The 25,991-nt window shown below is 38.7% G+C and overlaps 2 protein-coding genes and 1 non-coding gene across 5 annotated transcripts in view; 1 reads left to right on the top strand and 2 right to left on the bottom strand.

Moving 5' to 3' along the window:
- Positions 1-19,672, bottom strand: part of LOC139989095 (CD151 antigen) — a 90,429-nt gene extending 70,757 nt beyond the window's left edge. Inside the window, exon 1 of one of the 3 annotated variants that reach the window (XM_072007037.1) lies at positions 19,174-19,672. The gene's annotated coding sequence lies outside the window, so the exon portion shown is untranslated. The remainder of the gene's footprint in view (positions 1-19,173) is intronic. The other 2 variants (XM_072007041.1, XM_072007038.1) reach the window with 2 other exon arrangements.
- Positions 777-849, top strand: Trnar-ccu (transfer RNA arginine (anticodon CCU)). The gene has a single exon. It is a non-coding gene; the product is annotated as a tRNA-Arg (tRNA).
- Positions 19,673-20,949: 1,277 nt separating the features above from the next.
- LOC139988892 (uncharacterized) lies at positions 20,950-25,543 on the bottom strand. Its single transcript, XM_072006679.1, has 6 exons — positions 25,469-25,543; positions 25,165-25,381; positions 24,120-24,431; positions 22,672-22,812; positions 22,292-22,372; positions 20,950-21,697 (listed from the first exon to the last, which is right to left on the bottom strand). The coding sequence occupies exons 1-6, from the start codon at positions 25,541-25,543 to the stop codon at positions 21,684-21,686; spliced, it is 840 nt and encodes a 279-aa protein (XP_071862780.1). The 3' UTR covers positions 20,950-21,683.
- Positions 25,544-25,991: the final 448 nt, after the last annotated feature.

A 25,991-nucleotide genomic window follows, 5' to 3' on the forward strand; every position in this document is an offset into this window, starting at 1 on the left:
TAACTACGTTACAAGGGATTTCTAGGTATCCCTAGCCTCGGTTTCAGGGAAATTTCAACGCGAGCAGTCTCCAGAGTGCAATTCACTTACATAGCTAATACCTGGTGCCGTCAACCGAACATCAGCTGCGAGGGCAGATTCTATTAAGGAACGCTAGACCATCTTATCAGTTACAACTCCCGTAGGATTTTAGTTTCAAAAGTCTTGGTTAACTTCGCATTCAGGCACACAACGACGCGATTGTAGAACCTACCCGATGAAGATACCCGCTGCTCCGATTCATTAACAAACCGCCGAGCCGCTTTCAATTTTACGCTCGCAACACTTTGCACCGTTTGAGAATGATATTTCGAAGTGGCGATTAATCATACACTATTATACCTCGAATTTTTATCTCTGAAACGTATTCTCGTTTTAACAAATAAAAGGATATTCAGCGTTTCGATAAAGTACGCTGGAAAAAATGAAAACGAAAAATAATGCATTTCCCTTTTTTCTTTTTAATTTAAGAAATTTGTTAAAAGACAAAAAAAATACGATCGAGTATCCGTGAAGCGAGGTAGCCTTTTTTTTATTCTAAATCGTTCTTTGATAGCATGCAGGAAAATAAATGAGAAAACTATTCCAATGAAGTGACTAAAAGCTTAAGAGACAAACCTCGGATATTAGAAGAACTTCGCCAACAATAAAGCCGCGTAATACAGTGGAAAGCGTAATTGAATTATAATTTGTATAAATTACTTCTTATCACTGTTAACATCTACCCTCGCACACCAGCCCCTGTGGCCTAATGGATAAGGCATCGGTCTCCTAAACCGGGGATTGTGGGTTCGAGTCCCACCAGGGGTAATCACAATTTTAAAATTAGCATTTTTATTAACCTTTACATTCCCTAAAATAATTTTTTCCAATTATGTACCTTTGGGTAATTTTAATTTTAAAAGAAAACACGTTCTTTAATTTTCAACTCGTTTTACGCGCGCTAAATCTAAAATGCAATTAAAGCTAAAAAATGTATCGCTACGAATATTCCGCGATAGATGCTTCGTATCACAGACGAATAACAAATATTTACAACGTCGAGAAAGATACCTACATTACTGTTATTACATTTACTTTATGGATACGTTGATATAAATGGTAATAAAGTAAAATAAAAAAATAATTTACATAAATCGTGGCTAATGCTCTTCAGTTACTCGCTTCATTGCGCGTTATGATTTCAATACAGATACGTCCTATGATATTATCTCGCTTCTCTTGTGTAACATCTAGCTAACTTTGTGATTTCGTAATAACAGCTCATTAACATATTCCGTATACCATACGCCATTGTAATATCAATTTCTAATAATTCCATTCCCCATACGTATAAGCAAAGCTGAATATATAAATAAATAAACAAATTACAAATGCAAACAAGGGTATCGGATATTCTTCCGTAATTTCAATAATATCGCTTACCGTATCGTCAACACGTATTATAAACGAATCAACGTGTTACTTTTACATCGATACAATATACAGCGAATGTAATGCTACACAAAAACGGTGACAGGATTTCCCTGCATTTAAATCCGCTGTGCGCGTGGACATTTTCTCTTTTGCGGATTTTTGTCGACGAGCGGAATCAGTGTGGGGCCAATTATCGCAGATTGTATGACGGGTTCGCGAGCGAGATGGTTAACGGCGCTTCAATTGGTCTAATCGCAGTCACTTTGCCGGGCAAGTCCCCGCCGGGCACCGACGTTCACGACCCGTTTATTAAATAAGAGCAAAGGCCACGAACCATTTGCAAAGTGGGACGAATGGATTAGATTTCCTGTTGCAATTCTACGCGTGCATACGTCCGCCTTCAACGACGACTAATGAATGCACCGATGAAAATCGCTCCATTTGGGCGTGAGATCGCGTTACGTTCCTCCGTGGAGAAAAATATCGTTAACGATGATAATGATAACAATAACCATTTGAGCATATCAGAATCAATAAGCTACGGCCGATTCTTTCCAAGCAATTTTCTATGGGAAACTATTGTTCGGATATTGCGCGCGATATTATACGTTAATTAATTCGCGTCGAAAGTTTCTAGTTTATAAATATCTAATTATATTTAGTAGAAACATATCCTTGTTTCTATCGAGTTTATAACTGGTTGCTACACGCTTGTGATGTGTTAATGTGAGAGTAGGTTTGGATATCTCTCGTTTGAAATGAAAATTATGGTTTAATATGATTGAAAACGAGAATGTTCGATGCAAATAAATTCCGAAATATTACGAATTATATGGAACAACGTGTTTCCATTTGTTTGATTATTTCGGATGATAATGGACAATGAAACGTAACGAATAATAAGCTTTTGTGTAAGAAATGGCGGGAAATATTCGCCCGGAAAGTAACTTGATATCGAAATACTGTATCAGATGAGGAAGTAAAGTAAAAGTTCATAGATGTTATCCGCAGTATGGAGTAATTATTCCAACGAAAAGATTCGTTCAACAAAAGCCAACTCAACATTAGATCAAACCTAAAACAACGCGACCTGACTTACAAATTGACGTGTGTCGGTTTTCTGTTTTTGCTATTACTAAAACCAAGTAATAAAGCAAGTGCATACTTTCGACAAAATTAATACCAATCGAAGTAATGTGTTATTCGTTATATATGTTATTACAATAACCTACATATAGTACATTAAAGTACACGTTACAGGACCATTTTCACGAATGAACATACACACACACACACACGACAATCAATTTTCCCTCTATCAACAGAGCGACGAACCCTAAGCAAACTATGGCCGATGAAACGCGAGACGAGTTCCCTCGTGAGAGACTCGACAAATTTTTCAACAGAAAGATCTTGTATCTTTGCGGGGACAACGAAGTCCTCGGGAGAACCGAGGGCCAATTGGAAGCCGTTTTCTACTCGTCCTGGAAGTCACGAGAACGAACGGTGACTAATAATACATCGTGAGTCACGACATGAACCGTGACATAACCTCGAATATCCTAGTCCTCTCGGCTTCTCTTTTCTCTTACTCTGTCTCTCTATCTCTCTATATATATTTTTCTATCTTGCGTTGATAGCGGAACCCTTTGCCTTTCCCTTTCTTATGCTCACCTACGCGAATCCTCGCCGACTCGCGGAACAGCTTGTAAAATATTAGAACCCGGTGAGCAGCCTCGACAACAAATAATCAGTCGCCGTTTCTCCTATATCGCCGTGTAGGCGGAAGCACTATTATCTTCCTTTCGAATCGAAAGGACCGATGAATCGAACGTCGATCGTTTCGTAGACTCAGCTATACAAACGACCTAAGGCATCGTTGTTGTTGTCGCATTTTTCTCGTTGATCGTTAGTTGAAGGGAAATCGTAAACTTTAGAAACGAAGATATGTACATAGAGTAACGTCTATAAGTCACCAGACACTTATTAGTACATTTAGGATAAGCATACACAGTGGCTGACGGAAGTATTTAAAAACCTTTCCCGAGTATAAGTCACACAGAATTGATCACAGAGGTCATATCATAATGAAGTTTAGAATTGAAAACTAAAGAGAACCGATAACATTCGAAAGTGTTAATTCTCAAAATTTATCTACGATTTTACTAATATTCGTTTCGTTATGAAATCTGTTGCTGCTACACAAGAGCATTCATTAACTTGTAATTTATTTAACGAATAAGTTTCATTAACGATATTAGCTCAATTGTGCAAGAGAGGCTATTGTTATAGCGAACTTCGATTATCAGGGTATATTATCAGGTTACAATATGTTATACGTGGCGAGGCAATTCGACAAGAATTATATTTTACGTTAATAAACGAATAAAAAAGTAAATGATCTTCTCGGACGTAGAATTAAAAAACAAAAAAAAAAAAAAAAAAAAAAAAAAACACGGGTCACGAGCAGTTCGTACGATCGATGTAGCATGATAATTTTGTTCGAACGGTAGCGAGTGTAAACAGGGAAAAAATTACCGGCTAAATTAATTCCTCAACATCGGTGCTCTTAATAGCGTCGCTAATAGGTATCATTCTGATGCGAGCGTTACGAGGGCAACGAAAGATTCTTGTCGGCGCAGTTAGTCGACATTTTAACCTGGTATGTTAGCTCGTTACACTAATTAGAGAGCGGAAAGCCTCTCGAGTATCGGGCGTTGTATCAAGGATGAGTATCGCAGGAAAATTTATCTCCGAGAGTACATCGTGTATTGGTCGATCGACGGTATCTGAATCGATTCCTCCTTGTGGCTTCTAGAGCGGAACTCTGCGTTCGTTCCACGAACGGGAAGATGAACGAGAAAAATCATTGAATAGCCCGACACCGTGTGTTGCTAATGCTAACCGAGCGAAAACGAGAAACAAAGTTGTTCCTAGCGAAGCTACTTCACGTGGCGAGTTTACCGTTGTGTACTATGTATCTGGATCGATGCAAACATTCCACCAGCGACCTCGAGATGTTATTAAAATAATTATCGATCCTCGAGGCTCCGATTTTCTCCTGCTTCTTCGAACTAGAACCTTTCTAAAACGATACGGATACGTATAGTATATACATAACGAGGGATTTTAATCGTTCGGGTCTACAGTAAATGAGCTTAATTAAGATTTTAACGTATGAAACGGAACTAAGGAAGCTAACGAATACCAATGCGCGTCTATAGTCTGTGCAAGGGACAACTGATGGTTTTCTATTTCTTTGGAAGACTAGAAACGATCGACTGTCGTGTTTTAACGCGTGTTGCTCAACGACGAGACAACTCGTCACGCGACGTCGGGTGTTCCGTTGAATGGAAGACACGATGTGATAAAAATCAGTCGTACGTGATTCGGTCTTTAACGAGCTACTTTCACGGCATTTCTCTGCTCTCACGGCCGCTTATTTGGTTCATTGTGCAACTTGAATCGTCCTTCGGGATCTGCCACTATTTACACCTCGGCTCTTCGTGTTCGCGCATTTAAATCGTACGCTCTGCTTTGTCTATGTTTCCAGCGGAAACGCGAGGAAGTAAGCCAGCTAGTCGATGCAATACACGAATCAAGAAGTACCTTAAAGGAAACTTTTTCTTAAGGTTACACATTGACAGTTGGCCTTCCGTAACTTCTTGATTAAAAGTGCTTCTGCGAAATCGTTTCGCCTATTACGCTAACGCTGCCGTACTTAGCCGGTAACTTTGTAAATCGTCGTTCACACGAAACTCAAGAAACGGAGGAGGAAAAGATCGTTCGGTGCCTGGAACGAGTTCCAGCAAGCTGGAGGGGATTTCCCTAAGGACTTGTAGCGCGTAACGAGTAATTCTTTCTCGTGACACACATCTCCGAGAGGGATCGAAACTTTCCTCAAACGAGATTTCTCTCGTCTACCGTTGGATAAAAGGGGAGCCCCTCCCCCGTGAAAACTGCATGATGATTAAAAACGTGGTTTAAACGTCTAGAGGCTTTTCGCCAGTGCCGCTCCTTTCGTTCCCGTTTACTTGAATTTTCAGACCCCTCTGTTGAGACTACGCCGTTCAAATTATACTCCCACGGCTATATTTCAGGACGGTGGCGTTCCCCTATGCTACCATCGAGTACCTGCAGATTATGGGATCCGGTCGTGGGTCGGCCTGAGCACGTAATTCTCTGTCCTTTCAGAGAAATCTCAACAGGCTTTATTTCCAGAGCAGGTAGAAATGCCCTGGTGGTACATAGTTCCTAGAGTAAAAGATTGCATCGGCCCCCCCCCCCCAACCCGCCGGCAATCGCCTCCAAAATTATTGCGTCAAGCTTGTAATCGTTATAAATAACACGATATTCGTACAAACGAAAACCTCCTACCTTTGTCTCCTTTCATTGAGCTATGAATTTTCAAGATACACTTGCACGAAACACCGATAATATCGCGAAGCGATATTACGTCGGCTATTCTGATGCAATTTGCTCGATAAATTCAACGGCGTTAATACGGCGGTCCTCGATTCTCAAGGAGAGAAACGGAAAATACTTATTTCCATTATACGGGGAAGAATTATTGAGACAGGTCAAAAGACACGACGGCGGAGCTCCTTAGAGAGTCGTTTAATTTTACAATGCGGCATATTTCTTTGGGATTCATAGCACCTGCTCTGGTAATAACAAGCAGCCGTTAACGCGGCGAAGAGGGACACGGAAGCCGATATTTCATTCGCGAAAATTGATGGGATGTTCGCGTTGAAGAGTTCCTCTTCGAATTAAATGAAATTTCAAGTCCAGTTTTATTCCGCTTGCACGGTGCTTGTCTCATCGACCGTTCTCCCCGAATGAAACCGGCTTCCTCGTTTCCTGAATTTTCCATTTTGCATTTTCCACGGAGAAAAACGTGGCGCGCTCTTACAAGGCAGACTCCAACGACGCAAACGTTTCGGAACGATCGTGGACAGCTGACGTTTCGACGTGATCCATACCGAGTACTCCCGTTGCGATTAATACATCGCAGACGGGTGCAGGATACTGCCGAAACGACGAGGTGGAAGACACAGAGAGGACCGCACGTGACCAACACGCGTGTTCCTACATTCATACGTGGCCGGATTTGGCTACGTGTACCCATTTATGATGCAACCTAGCTGCATCTCTGACCAGAATACGATCAGGCGAGCGTAAAGTGCAGTCGAACGCAAAATCGCCATTTTCCCCGGACAATAACCCGGGCAATTGCACGGCTTTCGTCCGGTCTGTTAAAAAATTTCAGGTAGAAACAATAGCCAGCCACAGGATGTCAAAAAGGTACACGTTTAAAGGGACAACCGTGAAATCACTCTTTCCACTGGAAAGACAAATGACGGTTATTTTCGTTGATCGTTGGTTTCAATAAAAGAATTTTCACGGTGTTACGTAAGAAAAAAACCGTCTGAGGCAATCCCAGTTTCCAGAATGGTACGCTTTTAACGGTTCCAGCTTCTATGAGCGCCTTAAAAGGTGCACGGGCACGCGCCCACGCACGTGCGTGTCTTACCAGCTACGAGATCTTTCGTTCGAGTCGAACAAATTTTTTCATCTCGTTCGTTCCGAACGATACACCTTAGGAATACACCAAAGAATGTTGGGTCTCTCTCGAACGTGACGTCCGTTTGAAAAGTTACTCGAAATTAATAAGTTCGAGTAGTAAACGGTTACGTAATAGAAAAATACGAAAGGAATTTTTTAGAGGGGAAAAAAGCTAAATTACATTCGGAATATAGCAATAAACAAAAAAGGGGAATAAAGTTACAACTATTAGGACAATTTATGTTGGTTTTTATAGACCTGACAAAGTTACCACCGTAAGTGTGAATTATGCTTTACTTTACTTTTACTTCGCTTTTCTTTTCTTTTATTACTTTTCTTTTCCACAGACAGATTTAATAATTTATTATCTTTGGATTCAACTTTTTAATCTACCGATAAATAACATAAGTGACCGTATTAACAGAAATAAACATCTTATTACTTATTATCAAAAATCTTCAAATTTACATCGTTTATCGTTTCGACTCCTCGATCATACCCCGTATATCTACCAAAAAGGAACTCTTTGTTTGTCTAAGCTGAAAACGCATGCAACACGTATCAGCAATTAATCATGGGATATTTCTATTATCTCGCGCCCGGTATCAGTCGTGTATTATTGTTTGGCGTCATTAATCCGACGTTAATCCTATCACAATGGACTTGGTGACGTACTCTGTACCTAAAATTCTTCCACGCATTACCCTAACAAATTACAAGTGTTATCTGGTGTGCTGAATCATCGTCTATACAAACGCAGACAAACAATCGGTAAATTATCTTTTCGTGGTACATTGTAAGCGTTGAACGAGCAACCGAGTTTCTCGGGGCAATTCGAATGGCGCGTAGAAACAAGAACGAAAGAGCTGCTCGTTAAGTAATTATTTTTAGAAGAACGATAAGCGTACACTGGTTGCTGGCGATCCGGATCACGGTGCGGTACGTTCGTTGATGTCACATCTATCAAGCGAATCAATTACAACGGCGTTCCTTGTTTCCTCGCGAATGAGAGCGTGGCCTTTGCTTTCGTTTAACGGGCACCCACGCACGTCCCAGCATTCTCCGGCCCCCGTACCCTTTCAATTATCCCATAGAATTATTTATGAGCTCTCCGAGACGCCCGTTGAAATTATTACATACATATTATCGATCGTGATCTATAGAAACGCCGACTTATAATGGTTTTCCGCAAATTAGTAACTCCGATACGTAATCGTTCGATTGCGAACAATTATGCATTTATGGGAAATTTCTATATGCAAATATATGCAGAATGCATGGACGATAAAACCACGGGTAAGAGGTCTCACTATGTCCGGTTTCATTTGGTCGCAGTCGTTCTCGTTAGCCGAAATAATTAAATAAATTACACTTAAATTTCCCCATTGATGGTCCACGATTCTCAATATTGTCATTTCTCGATGAAATTCTGAGAATATATAATTAATAATATGATAATATATCGTTTATGTCGATAACTGTAATATTGTCTATTCTTGCTTCGTTTCGTCTCATCGTTTCACATTTTTGTTATATTTTTATCATCTTATTATATTATTAACTATTTTTACTAATTGCGAATGATTAGTAAATTACATTTTACTATTAGTATATACCGTGACCTTAAATTCACGAATGCTTCGAGTAAAATAAAAAAGAACTTCGTAAAAGTTCGAATTTACGTCCGCAATCGTCATGAAATTTCTCTCTTGAATAATTAAAGAATGCCTAGAAAAGTGAAGAATTGTCTATCATTTCGAAGGTTGTAGAATTTTAACGAGCAAACTGACGTAAAATTTGCCATCCAGAAATGTTTCCCTTCTGTCAATGACGAATAGTCAAATGTTTGCATAAATCGGATATAACGGGAAACGTGCCACGCTATTGACATTCTCTACTTCCCTAACCATTTCCAAAAGTTGGTCAGACTTTCGACGATCGATTAAACCTTTCTTCAACGACGAACAGTTTTCAGAAATGTCCACAGCTTTGCAACTATAAAATTTATCTTTTTATAAAATTTGCCAAACGTCTGAGGCACCGTTTGCCAAACTTCTTCGTACATTTTTCTGTGAAATAAGAATATCGTAATTATAATTTAAAAAACGCGATTAATTATGCTATTAACGTCATAAAAGAATATCATTACGAATAAAGAATACTTATTGATTTAAGCATATTATCATCCCTTTCGAAATTCTGACATGCTCCAAACTCTTAAACAGAAGTATAAATACGACTATACCACTGAACGCGTTAATGCATCCAAATGAGATACTTATTACGCGATAAGCTTCCGATTCTCACAAAATTGTACACGCTTATTAAAACATATGTACTTCACATTTCGGCGAATAGTTTAGCGGTCCGTTAAAAGGCAACATTCTGTCCGAGTATTTTCGTCTCTTTCTTTTTTCAAGCGAGAGCCGGCGGTTTCTGCGTGCACACTGAATCCCAAGTTCTGCGGTTGCTCCGGCTCGAAAAGGAGTGTTTTAATTGGCGGCATAGGTAGAAGGGAACTGGTTCGCTCGTTCGTGCGGCAAATTTGCATTCAGCGAAAAGGCGAGAGTGGCGGGTAAAGGGTGGAGAAAGAGGCAGGGTGGAATAGAGGGGAGGAGAAGGGGTATGTGGCACGACTACAGCTTTTTAAGGCAATGCTCGGTGAATCGACGAGATTTAAGCCGAAACTGTTTCGCGGCTTCGCTCGATATAGAAACTTATTAGCGTAATTAACAGACTACCCGAACATTCGTTCGGCTGATCACACGCTTCATCTGATATTTAAGAAACGAGTGAGTTAATGACGCGCGAGCCGATAACGCGATCAAATTAATCGACACGCGCCACACGAAGGAATCATAGGTATAATTAAAAATTAATATCGATTCATTTGGACTCGACCGAACGATAATGTACCCCTATTCTCGCCTCTGGTTAATACGGAATCGTTCGTTTAACTCGTACGATCCGATTGCTACCACGTTTCACACTCAGATAGTCTTACAATTGGTACAATTAAAAGAAATTTTAATCCATTAAGGATCAAGCGATAGCTTATCGTAGCCATAAGAATCCAATTACTTTAAATTTTATAAGATTGTATAATCTACGTGGATAAAATAACGACGAAAATGGATCAAACGAATTTTTGAAATCCTCTTTCACAGCCGCAATGTTAAAAAACTGAATTTTATAACGTAAATTGGTTGGAAAAAATTGCAAATTAAATATTGCCTTCTATATTGCGTAAACTTGCAATATTTCGTAAAAGGACGGATATTTATTTATAATTTCCAAATTTATTACTCGATTTTTCATTACCTCTGTATCTAGTAATTACGAGAGAAAATTAGGCGAGCTTGGATTCACTCGTACGAGCCACTCACGATCCAACCCTGCCACTTCGCGGTTCACGCTCCGAGGATTAATTAATTTCTCGGTCAATTCAAAATTGCGGGCAAACTTGATTCCATTGTTAGCCTCTCGCCTATAAACTGCTTGGCCAAATTCGGAATTTTGAAAACTAGAGCATTTATCGGCCAAACCACGGGACAACTTGAATTCATCGATGGATGCGTCGAGAGCGAAACGTAACTTTCAACTTCAACCGACCAGAAGCATTCGCGATCTATCGATCATCGTCAGTTCGCTTTGTCGAGTATGTACACGTTAGACTTACCAGTGCGTTTATTACGATAATTTTTTTAATATCTACCGCATGACTTCACAAGCCTGCAACTCGAGCTCGTGCACTTAATGACTCGACGCTGTCGCTGCATAAGACAGCCTAAGTGGCCATTGCGATTAATAACCATCGTACGTATATGCCGATTAATTCAGTCATTAAAAGAATAAAAATCAAATTGTAATTTTTTTTGACATTTCTAGAATTGTATCGGAGAAATGTCGAATATAACAAGCAACGGGGAAGTTGTTACTAACATTCGCGAAAGTGCTGGCTATGACAATAACGCATTCGATTTTGCTTACCTTCTCCGATAACACCGGAGCAAGATCACGTACGGCATAATGGAATACGGTAAAGTCCACTGCTCGCTTATAAATATTCTCACATAGCTTTTGCTACGCTGAACTCACGCCAATCGAAGATTACATCATAGCTCGACATTTATCGCGTACAATCCATTAAATATATATATATATGTGTGTGTGTATGTACATCGAAGCTCGCTGACTTCCTACGATGTTACGCGTTCCAAGTTCGAAGACACACGTTTGACATTAAATAGCGCGATCAAGTTCAATACGCGAGTAATGTATTCGCGAATCCAATTTAATTCCAACAGACAAGTTCCACTTTGTGACATTCGAGTATCGGTAGAAAGCAATGTTTCATTTTCATTCATTCGCTAATTACAAATATGTATTCAGATTATATGAAGTGGACTCGAACTAAGAAATCAGTACCTTGAGTGCTCGCAACACTCGAGTACGTATTTATAAATACTTCGACATTTGAAGATCTCTACAGTGATTTTCTAATTTTTATTTCGCTTGGTAGGTAAAAGGGAATATTTTAACATTCATATACGTACAACTTTATTACTCATATACAGTTATTTAAAATTGTCTTTAAAATTTTGACAATATCGTCGTAATATTAAAATATCGAAGATATTAGAATATCGTTTGTCTTAATATTTATGTCGTTGATTTCTATATCTTTCGATTTAACAGATTCCACTTTTCCACTTTTAGGTATTTCATGTTGTGGTTGACCGATAGAACAACGAGTGGATGAATTTGTAATAGAAAATATATTGAAATAAATAAAGTTATAAGTTTGCGCTGATCCAGATCCTCACTCTCATAGTGTTACAATACCAATACTAATCGATAGGGAGCACGTTCATATATTTATAGCGAAGGATATTACCAAAAAAGTAAACCTTGTAGCTCTAGCTAAGGGCTACAAGAAACATAAATAGAAATCTATTTATTAGCTCCTTTGTTCCTAGATCTTGTAACCCAAAACATAACTTATATTCAAGGGCACAATGATATGGACCTCTTCTTATTCAGAATATTTTTTTTCTTTCACTAAATTTTATTTTCTACGTAACAGCGATCTCCGCGTCAAGGATGTACAAAAGTAAAGATGTATAGTTTTTCTTGAAGTAATTACTTCAACGTTTCATATTAAAATATTCCTTTTGAGTCACAAAGCGACGTTAAAATAAAAAAAACTGTGTTTTTCATGCGATCTTTGATAATATCTTTGATACCGTTGCTAGTTCAATTAATACGTATATCGATTTGAATACAGTTGAATGGACAATTTAGTAATTAAAAAAATTCCTCAAGTCGGACGGTGAAAGAAAAATTCCAACAGTTTCACGGCAACCATGTCCTGGACTATGCAATTCTGGCTGTGTAAACGACCCGACGTAAAAATTGAAACGTGCTTCATTCCCGGCTCTAGACGTGGTACGTTTAATTTTAATGCTTTCATTAAGGAACCCCCCGTGGATGGTTCGCTTCTTTCGCGATAGTACAGTGTATTCTTCGTGAACTTTGCTTCTTCAAAACTCGTTTTTAACGAATCCTTTGAACCTTCTGTACGAGGATAATATACATTCGCTAAAATATCCTAACTATTTAAATATTGTAGCAATAGATACTATTGTAGATTTGATTGAAACGATAACAGCATCGACATGCTTATCCGGCACGTTACGTATCGTAGTATTATCTTTCTTAGGGTTGTTCTTGCAAATTTTCTCGTTCGCAACAGGTATAAATATGCTTCGTACAAAATCGATATCTCTCCTGATTTCGTTTAACGCCTTCGCAAGATAGGGTCGACCCTATGTCAATGTTCATTGACCCTTGAATTTTGATGACGAACCTCGGCTAAAGGGCACTTTTCGCTTCGTCATTTTCTGCTACGAGAACAATGCTACATTCATAATCAGATATGAACAGCTCAAAAGTTATATCAATGAACATCATAGATAGGAAAGCATAATAGAAAAAGATATTTCATTTTCTAAGATTTATCTTGGAATTCGCTACTGTTCATGTTCTTGCAATAAATAAGTTGCTTGCTTCTTGAAAGATTATTAGAGAGAACAATGAAATTGAGGAATTAAGGAAAAACGGAGTTTAAGTAAATTTTGTTACATTCGCTTTAGAGTTCGTCATTGTCATTTATTTAATTCTTCTCCCGTGTCATTCTTTCGTGATAAATAAATTTATGGAAATAAACCTTTTGGTAAGATCCGCGCGAATATCACGCTTAGAAAACAAAATTGAAGAGTTTTAACCGCTAGAGTGACGAATGTAAAGCGTATTCTTGAATGCAAAAGAAGAAACGCCAATGTCGCATAGGTATACGAGGCTTACGCACATAGTAAGCGATAACGGTGATAACGAAACACTCGACACTTGGAATGGAAGCGTTTTGTATGTGCTCGTAGAAATCGTTACCATATATACATACGTAACGTCCGATCTGCCCGTTCACAACGCGACGCCTGGGAATGCACCGCTGTCTTAACTTCGTTCTCATATTCAAACAGCAACGAAAGTTAGCTATCGTCTTTGCAAACGTCGAATATCAACATTCGTCTATGTCTATGTTTCACGAGAAAGTTATTCCCTTGGTTGCAAGATTCATATTTAGCTTGTAAATTAGATGGATATAGAACAGAGAGGCAATTTCAAATGACGTGTATTCAAAGAAAAAAGTTGTACGAGTGAGAAAATGTTGAAACTTATTACGATCCTTGAGTGTTGTACGTCTCAATGTCGCTTTAATTTCAGCCAAGAGAAAGACTTTCAATATTTTAATCCTTAAAGGTTATCGCGTATGAAATTTCGATAAACAATATATAGAAATAATATAGGAAAGTGCGTTTAACATATCTATATCATTGAAGTTTTCTATCGATATTTCGATCAATTTAAAGAATGCAATATAAACAAAGTCATCGTTCAGAGCAGAAGCACTGTATCGGTAAAGCTTTAATGAATTAAATATTGATTAATTAATTTGATGAAATTCAAAATAAAAGCCTCTAGATATGTACACGTATATCGATGTTATCCTTTCTTGCGTTTATTTCGTTGTTACAAAATCCCTCGATCAAAATCAAATTGAAAAACGAGACGACCGTTTCCAATTTTACACATATACATGTATATAGATTAAAATTCTATAATAAATTGGAATTTTATTAAAAACTATTTATCACGCATAACCACGAAGACCTAGAAATTTAAAATATAATCCTCTAGGTACGTAGCCCTGCTCTTATCTCGCTTTTGTAAAAAAGAAAAGGAAAAGAAAGAAGAAGAAGAGAACTGCGTTTATACAACCATTCAACAAAAACTCTCAATTAATATCCAATCGAAGAACAGGAATCTCTGATTCTCTGTGTATAGCTCGATACCGTTCTTTCCATTGTGTCCGCGATACATATTCAGCGCGAGAGACGATCGTGTGCCTCAGGTATAATTGGAAAACTATCGATGTGCTGTAACCTGAAAACGGCGAGACAGTCTCATGCCAAGCCGCCAATAACGACGAGAGCTCTTAATCCCAAATTGAAACTGGTAGCATGAATACGTGACTTGGAGGGCTTTCTAATTTCTTCCGGTACCAGTTGAGGAAAAAACCTGATGTTTTAGTTCGCGGTAGCGCCGTGATAAGATTTACGATATAGCGACGAATGAGATGGGACGCGCAAAATAGCGATATTTCAGCGAGGGAAGATAAACTCGTGTTTACTTTGCTCTAAATGTCCGTGCATGTGGCGAGATATTAACATAGTTTTGTATAATCAAAACGGTCGATAACGTACGTTTACGTTACGCACGTAAAAATGCGATAAGGGGACCGGTTGCTTCGGCTCGTTTTCTGAAGAGATTTTTGCTGCTTCCTCTTCGAATAATATTACTCGCATTACTCCCCTTATTTATACGTGTATTAAATTTAAGCTTGCGATATTGCGCCTATATGCGATCCCGTTAACGCTATAACTGGAAAACTGTACAACCTAACCATGAAAAATAAGCGAAAATGGAGTTCAAATTATTGGAAAATATAATTTCGTTTATGTAGCAACCGAATAAGGTCAAACCAGCGTCTAAAGGGATGTTCTATCGTAGAGCGACGAATAAATTAGTTACTTTTTTTTTTCCATGTAATTTCTATGGACTTCTATAATATTTTAGAATTTATTTCGCCAATTTGATCCAAATTTTGAATAATATATAAGAATTTTTTGGATAGTTGCAAGTCGTACCAAAATCAAGCTATAACGAATATCACTTTTAATTTTGTTAAGCTACTCCGTGAAAATTGATGAGAGAAACCTAGAAAAATCGATAGTCTAACTTCAAAGTACGTTTTTTAATTATCGACTTCTCTCCTTCATTCTACTACACGCTATAGCCAAGCTTATCCTGATTAAGAATCTTTTTGGTTTTCTTATTTCAAACTAGCAGAATGGTTGGAATCTCGGACGCTATGAAAAGACACCTTTTTCCAGCGAGAATGTCCAAGCCTTTAGATTATCCGTGTCAATTTTTATTATATTTTTTTTAAAATGCTTGTATAATACTTGTATAATATATATATGTGCAAAATACCGATGAAAAAATTATACAGTTTCCTTGTACAAAAATAGCAAAAAACGACAGAGTATCCTCTTAAATAGTTTTGACTATTTCATACCTATGAGAAAAGTATGCAGAAACCTAAATAACAGCCAACATTATCTACTCTTATGTCCGCATTAAACGAAATCTATTTTGCGTTTTTGCTTCTTACAACTGCCATTCCATGATTATAACCGTCAATAAATAAATAACAAAGAAGTAGCTTTTCTTAAAAACGCGATATCTCACGATAGTATTCCAGAGCAAAAAAAAAAAAAAAAAAAAAGAAAAGAAATAAACGGTGGACAAATTGACAGAACGCACATAATATTCAAAAATATGTAAAACATTCAAAGAAAATAGATAAACAACTAGAAACAGACTTATCTCTAGATTTTATTTCTTTCGTTGCGTTCATAAAAGATATTCGAAAGCCAAGAGGATGTTTCCTCATCCGTAGTCGACTTATTATCGAAGATCCCGAGCTGGTTTATTAACCACGTTGCTCTCAAATAGCAAAATTGCTCCGGATTACGTCAAACATAAAATACATTATCGTTATTATTATACGTCCATTAAAACAACCAGAAATCGCGCACTGGTCTGCAGTCGAGTTCGCGATGAAAATCTGGAGGAAAATCGCGAGGCAACGAACCACAGCGGCGCTAGTCAAAGCGGAAATATTCATGCAGTCGATTCTATCCAATCCTGGCCGACTTGAATACGAAAGAAGGTAAAAGAGCGGCTGGCGTTAAATCTCTCGACGGCGGACATCGGCTGGTACTTTCAGTAACGAGAAAACTACTTCAACCTTGACTAAACCGTTCCACGCGCGATTCACTTAGCGAACGCGTCGCGGAAACCGCAACTATCCGCGTGGAATTCAAACTACCTTGGACGTTTCGCTGGATAGATACTGTAGTTGCCTAAGAATCCACAACGAGTTGTGTTTTTTTTTTTTTTTTTTTTTTAGTCGGTTCTAGGGGCTTTTTTATTTGACGAACGCGAGAAAGTTAGGCCACTTGTGAACCACCGCGCCGCTCCGAAAGAAACTTTAAGGAAGTACCTTTTAAGTTAATTTACCGTAACAAAACGACTTTTCGAGTGTTTTTGAAATTCACGTCGTGCGGTTGTTTTACCAGGACCGTGAAACTTTGTACAGTTCCTGTCAGGTTTTTCAGCTTTTGACCGAGAGATTTATGGTACTGTCGGCTAAAACGATCGAGAGACAAACGCGGTACAAAGGTGCAATAGGAATCATTTTTTGAAATGTCCTACGAATTCATGACCAATTAATGTTCGTAGTAATAAACTTCTGTACGTTTGAATACCTTACTGTCTATTTGAACTTTTACTTTTTTTTCTCTTTCAATAAATATAATTCGAATATTGTAGCTGCCTTTTCAATTAGTTGGTATGAATAATTATCTTGCGACCAAAAGGGCATAAACGAGGAAGTCAGATTCTAATTAATAGTTTGTAATATTACAGATTACATTATAATTCTATAGGTTCGCGTGTTATTCGTAGAATACTATGGTAATTATCGACTTTAACTTGAAAGTTGGAGCAGTTGAGAATTACGGACGAACTTCTGGAAAACACGTTTCGAGCTGGTTTGCCATAATAACACGATTTTTCGAGCGCTTTTGAAATTTACGTCGCGCGTTTCTTTTCCTTGGACCGCAGCACTTTGGACGGATTTCGTGCCAGGTTTCGTACCTTTTGACCGTATAAGATTTATAGTTCCATCGGTTTATCTACATTGCTACGAACAGTTAGTGAATTGCTACCTACTACATATAAATAATTCTGTTGCGATCAAACGAACAAAAGTGGACCAATTCTATAAGTTTGATAGCTTTATACGCATAACACTGTGATAACGAATGCGCTGCGTGATAAATTTTTCCAATTTTTGAAGATATTAATATTTTAATATTTAATATTTTTTAACTGCTCCGATTTTGCATTAAAAATTTCTTTGTCGACCTCTGGAAACCAATAGAAAAAATCAATAATGCTAATAAATGAATCAAAGTCGAATCCTTTAACGAAATCCCCGTCAAGTATAATAAATATAACATCAAATATTACAAAGTAAAGCATGAAATAATTATTAAAACAAAACAAAAAATAAAATGCAGAAACTCACGGAATAAATATAAAAATCAAAGTGACACAGAAAACGAACCTCTAATTGTTTGGAATAGCCTATCTTTTTTTTTCTTTTTATCCTATTTTTCATTTTAACGAGAATGTCGCGTGCAAGTATATATTACGTTTCAGAACAGTTCGTGACTATGTCATATAGCGTAATTAGACAAACTACGAGACACGTTCGAACGCCTCCACTCGGTCAATAAAAAAACCTGATACGTATTAACCTCAAAATGAACCGGCACGGTGGCCAATATAACACGATCATCTCGGGGGACGCGACGAGAAAAGCCTATGGTGTCGCACGACGGATTTCTTGTCGTCGGCTGACCGTTCTCTCGGATCCTGTATCGCTCTCTTTTTCAGCGAACCGACCATCCTTCTCTCTCCCGTTGTCCTATCCTACGCCTCCTTCATAGGCTTTACACGATGGGAACCGGTATGACCGGAACGAACAGGCAGAATTCTTTCTATGACTGTCAAAACAAGTCTGTCCGCTGATTTAACGAACTCGCATCATCCGCTCTAATCGATCATACGCGGCCTTTACCGTACCTGCATTTCGTCGAACGTTCGAATGCTGTGTCAGTTTCGACCGAAGATCTACCGAAAATTCACGAACATCTACGAATCAACTATACGAGAAATTACTAGACATTCATATTCCTATTCGTATTCTAGATATAATCTAGGATATTTCGTGACACGGTCACGTTTTTCTGAAATGGTTTGTAATTTTTGGACTGCAGATGTTTACGTATTTATAGAAAATTTAAACACGCAAGAGTGCAGAGAACGTGTCTAACGTAATGTAAAGTTATATTTAAAATATAGACTTGTATTTAAGATAGAGTAATTGTCATAATATTTAGTAACTAAAGCAAATCTCTGCTGAAGTTTCATTTCTCGAATTATATAAAAATACGAATTTGCATAAATATCTAGTAATTTTAGTAAGAATAGTTGTAACTGTTTCTCCATAACCTAATCGGAGGAAAGTTTCCACGTTTGACATGTATACGCGACCACGACCGCGACCGCGACCGCGATCACTCTCATAAAGCACCAAAAATACCAGAAGTTCGTGGAACACTACGCGCGAATCCAAACAATATTCGCAATTACGCGAGCTTATTACACCCCACAGACATAACCAAAGACAGTTACATCGAATTAATATTTTCCATAATGTAGAAGCGATGTTACAAAGAATCGAATAAACGCGCCATTCAGATATAAACACGTGTCAAAACATGTCGCCATTTTTTTCACTTTTTGCGTAGCAAATCCCGCGTCCTTCGCCAGCAATACGAAACAGCGTTACGTATAAACAATCTGTTTCGTATAGAATAATAAACGTGGACTTACCGAGTGCGTCCTCGAGACGACCGCGTGCCAGCAAAAAATAAACACGAAGCAAAGATATGCACTGCAAGTTTGTACAGCTTCCCGCGTGCTATGATCAAACGAAGTTGCGTAACGCGACAACTTGTTCGCACAATGCGTTGAAATACGAAAGAACACTTGATTTATCGCGTGGACACGCCAGGTAACACTGATACGTTGACACAAAATGTCGCGCAGTACGAGGAGAGACAATCCGTTTGTTTTGATGAAAAGATGCGAAACGAAATGAACTCGCACGAAGGTTAGAAAAGAGAAGCGCAACAATCACCTTCCACTACGACGGCTGGAGCGCGACTGACTGGCCGTGCCGGCTAGCTTACCGCTACGCTACGCACACGGCCTCGAGTTTCGAATTACGCGCGGCTTAACGACTCTACATTCTGCATCTGTCAGTCTTACCGCTCCGAGATGAATACATGGTTATTACGTGGTCATTTTGGAGCTGACGTTTTACGCATGAAATACTGTAGCTCACAAAAGTATTCAAACACTTAATTTTTATATACGTTATAATCTTGTCCTAGCTCTCTTTCTAGGTATTAAAACGCATTCTGATTTTGTACAATATACGATAGACCGCGGGTTTTTACGCATTTGTGATGAACTTGAGGACGCAAAAAAGCGCACAAAATGTATGTGATATGTAAAAACATACAAATAAATCCAGAATTTAGTATTCATTGTATTATTTAGCGAAACAATTATCTACCTAGGTTTCATTTTTTATCTGAATTTAAAAGTTGGTTGAAGCAACGATCGGCAAACGCAATGAACAAACGAGAAATATTTGATAACTTTTTAGCGATCTCCAACATACATGTATAATTTATAATAAAAATCTTATTAAATATTGTGGTCAATATAACAAATAATTGACTGTTGAAATACTGTAGTGACCTCTGCGAAATGTATGCTTCCGATAAGTATCTTACAAGTAATATCTTATAAGGATTTTATCAACGTATCTAACCGCGATTGTTGTCGTGTTTCATTATAAGGTTAATGAAATTTTGAAATATTTTACATAACACATACAGTGTATACATGAAAGCTTTCTATGATAAATGTTCAAACACTTTTTTCGAATGAAAAATTACCAGTTTTATTTTCCTTTCCCCCGAGCGAGATGAAATTTTTCCCGTTAAGCGACCAGAGGCATATTTACAGTAAAATGACCGTCTACTTAGTTACGCTTAGAATTATCGTGATTTTATCCATGATTAATCGTGTTGTTTGCAAATATAAACTGGAAATAATTATGATTTGCCTGTCAAGTATATTAAGCGTTTCAGTTGCTATGCTACCATTAAATTGCGATACGGTTGGCGATAGTAATTTACGTTGATAGCCCGAAGAACGATTGCGCTGACAATAGAGATGGCAGAGACTGTGAAAACCGTTCAAAGTAAGACTAACCCACGTAAATTCCATTACATAGAAAGGTCTATTGTTTCCATGTTAACTGCGCACGCGTAGAGAAACAAAGCGACAAAGGGATTAACAGAACACATGGAATTACACCGAGGCAACATAAACAAATGATGCCTATCAACCATGTGGCGCGGTAGTAAACTAACTCCTAAATAAGGTACGCGAACGTGAAAATCAGAGCTTGCAGTCTTTGAGTATTAATTAAAGGTGACGTGGCTGGAATCGTACGGCTTAATGAAATTACTGGAAGTAATGAAAACTCAAATTAATCGGAGAAGGGTATTTATAGAGTGATAAGATTCCAGATGCTGGTCGCAGAAAAAAAAAAGCTTTTTATTACGAAATCCAATCATTTCGTGCAAGGAAGCGTTGATAACGTCTGCATATACGATAGAACGCGTCGTAAATTATTTACATAAAAATTGTTGTGGTAGCGTATAACTACGTGTTTATTTCGTGTTATGTCTCGTTCGATTTCAGTCGATAGAAAAATCCGTATGACGGCTGACGAACGCTTATGATCATACGAATACAACAAAGCCTTCTTTAGAACAACAACACGGCTTATAATTTCCTCCTATGATTAGGTAAAACAAGCGGAAAAATTGCTCAGGCACCCCGTCATGATTCTCGATTTACTTTGAACAACAAGGTGTCGCAAAATCCACGAAGAAACGAAGGAAAACACGTCAACGACAAACGTTTCTTTTTCTATCTCCCCCCTCCCCCCATTTATATGTATGTATCTTCTTTCGCTTCGTTTCGCTCGCATTTCTCGAGATACGCAATAACGTATGCCATGACGTTGAAGCTGACGCGTGTGCGGGACGAAAACAATGGTTACGATAACGATGACGATGACGGTGATGACAACGATGACAAGTAACGCATGAACCATAACGACGAGTATGATACGACTCGACGTATCTGTATATCCGTACTCTATGCTTATCCGTGTACGTTTTATGCAAATTCTGACGATGTGACGAGTGGAAATCATACAGCGAGGTGACCCTTCGTCCGTTTCAACTTCGACAAAGTTACGATGCCGGTGCTGTAAATAAAATAAAAATAAGATTATTTTCGTAGGAAAGGGAAATTACATTCACCTGCGTTAGCTCCTCCCGCGAGTTCGGGAGGGTTTGGTTTAAAAAAAAGTTTATATTAATCTATTTTTTTAGTCTTTTTAGCTAATCGTTATTTTTTGTAAGAGGAGCTTGCTCGTCCCTTCTCATTTTCGTCGAAGTTTCGACGATTCGTAGCAAAAGTTCTATTCGTTATTATTATTTTATTATAATCTACTGATGCTAATGAACCGATTACTGTTACTATTGTTTTATCACTTTCCATTGAACAAAAGTTACAGAAACTTCGAGAGCAGAAGTATAATTAAACGGTAGAAGTTAATGCTCTCCTCGAAGTGCGGTCGTCGTGAAACGTACGGTAAAGATGCGAAAGCTTGGTCGTTAGAAAGTTAACGAGTGTCGGTTCTAGTTCTCGTCGATGAATGTCACCGTGAGCAACGGTGGTACACCTGGTACGCGATCGATGGTACTATTAGTTGACTATCTCTGTAAACGTTACTTGTGACTGATGACTAGATTTTTAGTCCTCTACTAGAACCACAAATTTTTACAGCTTAACATACCGTACGTGATGAACTTCGAACCAGTTATCGGGCGATTGGGAGTGACGTTCATTGTAACTTTCAAAAGTAAAACTACCTTAGCTAGAAAATTAAGTTGAAAAGAAAACAACGTTAAGAAAATTAACGATAACGGGAGAAGAGAAAAAAAAAAGAGAAAGAAGAAGAAGAATAATGAACGGTCGAAATGAGCACGTTGCCTTTCCATTTCTTTTGAGAACGACGTGGAATACGTTTCGTGAGTGAAAAGAGCAAAGATTAATTAAAAAATGGAAAGCGGAAGTAGCCCAGTTTCTCTATGATAAATGGCGAGAACAGATGATTAATCCTGCAATGAACAATACGTAATCGTATCGGCTAGAGTAATAAAAGAAGTAGATTACCTTCAGCGGGCGCGGGTGCCGGCGCAGCCTCTGCTGGGGGTGCAGCTGGAGCTGGCGCTCCCTCCGCAGGTGCAGCACCTTCGGCTGGTGGGGCTGCTGGTGCTGGTGCTGCTGGGGTTCCTTCCGCTGGCACAGGTGCACCTTCAAAAATTCACGTTAGTTTCTTACCAAGTTTTGTCACAGACACTTAGGATTAATGAAATTAGCCCTTCGACAAGATGTAACAAGAAGATAGGAAACTCAGGTTGCCAGATTTATAAAATAATAGAGTACATATCTTTGTATCCTTAGGATTCCCTGGATTTCTGATATTGGATAGAAAAGAGTATATAATTACAACTTTTTCTATGAAATGAATATCGATAATTGCGTTATGTAAGATAACTTTTAAGATATGAAACGTATGGCACAGTAAAACATCGACTATCAGATAACTGATTAATCACACGGTCGATTATGAGCATCGATTAACAAAAACAATTTGGGTTTGGTTCTTTGTAAGAAAAATTGGCAAACAAGGACACAAACTCAAAACAATCGTTACCTCTATGTTGAAAGATTTCTATTTAATATTAACGTTTATAAAATGATTCAAGCAACAAAAAGTATAAGGAGTAGGGATGGAGACATACAGAAAACAAAGACCATATACAAAAATAGGACAATCAAACTATACCAATCGGTATACAAGCGCATTCTAACAATAAAACCGTCAGAATATCTAAGGAAGGAAGAAAAAGGGCAAAAGTTAATAGCACGAGCGAGATGCGGAAATTTGTAAAATTGCAGCAGATAGTAGGAAGAGGAGAAAGGAAGAAGTTGCGATCTATGCGGGAATAGATTCCTCAACCACGAATATTTAACAATGAACTGCAGTGGAAACTGAAAAAGATGTCAGGTTGGATGACGTAATGAGCGGAAGACAAGATAGGAGGATTATGGAACGTTCCGAGAAGCTGCAAAAGAAAAGAAAAGAAGAAGACAAGGTACAAGCAGACCAGAAAGAGTTTTAATAAGTGGGAAAGGATGCAATCGGTAGGACAATTATTAGTCAGAATAGGTCGGAGTGTGAATAGAAGAGAGAGAAAGAGAGACAATGGACAAATAGATTTATAAGTATAGGTATTCGTGAACCAAGTTCAATTCTTGGTTGTGGTATATATATGAAATGGTTCAAAATAATATGCTTTCATATGAAAACAAAGTTATTCGATTGTATCATCAGAATAAACCGATATAACGTGTGACATGATTAGCTCGAATTATCAAGCTCCTACTGTACTGATTGTAGAGCTCGAGTCTCTTCGCAGTTAGTTTAAACGGTTAATCACCATCGTATCGACTGAAAATACGACTTTGCAATGACAAGCGAGGAGTTAGACTGAAAGAAAGCTAATGTCACAGGATCGTTTGCAAATGAGTCGTCGTAAATGCTATGACAAGATCACCTTCTGCCGGTGGTGCCGCAGGCGCGCCTTCCGCGGGTGGCGCACCTTCCGCTGGTGGCGCACCTTCCGCTGGCGGTGCTCCTTCCGCTGGTGGTGCTCCTTCCGCTGGTGGTGCAGGAGCTGCACCCTCAGCAGGAGGTGCACCCTCGGCAGGAGGTGCACCCTCGGCAGGAGGTGCACCTTCAGCAGGAGGTGCTGCCGGCGCGCCTTCCGCTGGTGGCGGCGCTGTTCCATCCGCAGGAGCAGCTGGTGGTGCTTCACCTTCCGCTGGTGGTGCCGCGCCTTCTGCAGGTGCAGCCGCCGGTGCACCTTCTGAACAAGTACATGCACCTCGCGTTACTAACACTACTCTAATCTAAGACGGAATGGACAGACTGTGACAAAGTGCGACTTGTCCTCTGGAATTTCTTTCGTCGTTGATGGAGCACCTTGCTCGCATCGTTATCATGAAAGACGAAAACACATGGAGATTATAAAAGATAATAAATTATATTGATAAAAGACTTTTGGACTTTCAGATCCTTCAGAGATGTTGCGGAAGACCGCAAGGGAGAAGTTTGATAAATCACATTCTTTTGTTTTTACAGGACAGCAATTGAAAAAGTCAGTATATTATCGATTGATCTCGTTTTGACAGCAAAACTAAGCGCTAATTGTCTTTAATAAAGTAAAAATGGAATTAAAATAATTCAAGCGGTATGGTACAAATGAAAAATATGAAAAATAGATTCTCTTAACACGAATCGATTGTTTTTTTTTTTTTTTTTTACAAAATTTCGTAGATTTATCATGTTGTATCTAAATCGCTTGTATCTTTAATTTTACTATCTAAAGAACCCTGTCAATGTAAAGAATTATTTCTTTTTTAATCATGTTCCATCCGCTGAAATGGTCCTTTTTAGTTATAAAGTAACATCAAACTCAGCGAATCAAAAAAAATGCATTTGCCATGCTTCTCCCATTTAGTCCAAAAATTATTATACTGATATGTTATACTGCTAGATACAATAATTACTGTAGATTACGTGATACGCAGTTCACTGACCTGCTGGAGGTGCTGGCGCTCCTTCCGCAGGTGGAGCACCTTCCGCTGGCGGAGCTCCCTCAGCAGGAGGTGCTGGTGATGGCGCTGGCGGTTCTGGCGATGGCGTTGGAGCTGCTTCTGGCGGTGGAGGTGCAGGTGTCGGTGATGGTGTTGGCTCCGGTTGTGGTGATGGTGTTGGTGCAGGTTCCGGTGTCGGTTCTGGAGGTGGAGCTTCCTCCTAGGCAAGAATACCCTACAGAACTATCTGACTACTAAGATTTGTAGCACTTACGTATACTAACAGCATACAAAATAATTAGTATACTTGGTATGCGAACCATCTCTTCAATGGAACATTGCTTACGTTTTGCAGTTGTTTATAACTTCGTTTCAAATGCATGTGATTCAAACGTTAAATAATACCGTAGAAAAATCATAAAAACCGTAACAACGTTTATCTTGCACAAGTAGTAGAAGGCAGTGCAATTTAATTCAGCAAGACCTGTAGCACGCGGTCAGGATAAAATTACATTTCCATGCTCGTGGCACGTCGACGACACACACGCATTAAATTACGCGATTTACGGTCACCGTGCACATTTCGCAAATGTAGTCGCATTAAAGCGTCGTTTATAGATACATCATTTGTCCGGACGAACGATAATAATGCTTTATGTAACGCTCAAGAGCTTGCGACGTGGAGCCATCCTCTCCCGTGGCTATTCGATAGCGTAAATCAATGATCATTTACGATAACGAATATTGTCAAGATAATTAAACAATGGCGCCGTAACGATAAACGTTGCTAGGTAATTTCAATGCGCGTCCGTCGAATGAGTTTCGTGTGC

The sequence above is a fragment of the Bombus fervidus genome, chromosome 7 (assembly GCF_041682495.2).
Source record: "Bombus fervidus isolate BK054 chromosome 7, iyBomFerv1, whole genome shotgun sequence".
Taxonomy (NCBI): Eukaryota; Metazoa; Arthropoda; class Insecta; order Hymenoptera; family Apidae; genus Bombus; species Bombus fervidus.

Excerpts from the sequence above, each read along its gene's own strand:
- LOC139988892 (XM_072006679.1), bottom strand. The coding sequence starts at position 25,543 with ATGCATTTGAAACGAAGTTATAAACAACTGCAAAACGTAAGCAATGTT. Across the intron at positions 24,432-25,164 it reads AGCGCCAGCACCTCCAGCAG|AAGGTGCACCGGCGGCTGCA; the intron begins GTCAGTGAACTG and ends GTACTTGTTCAG. Across the intron at positions 22,813-24,119 it reads TGCGGCACCACCGGCAGAAG|GTGCACCTGTGCCAGCGGAA; the intron begins GTGATCTTGTCA and ends GAATTTTTGAAG.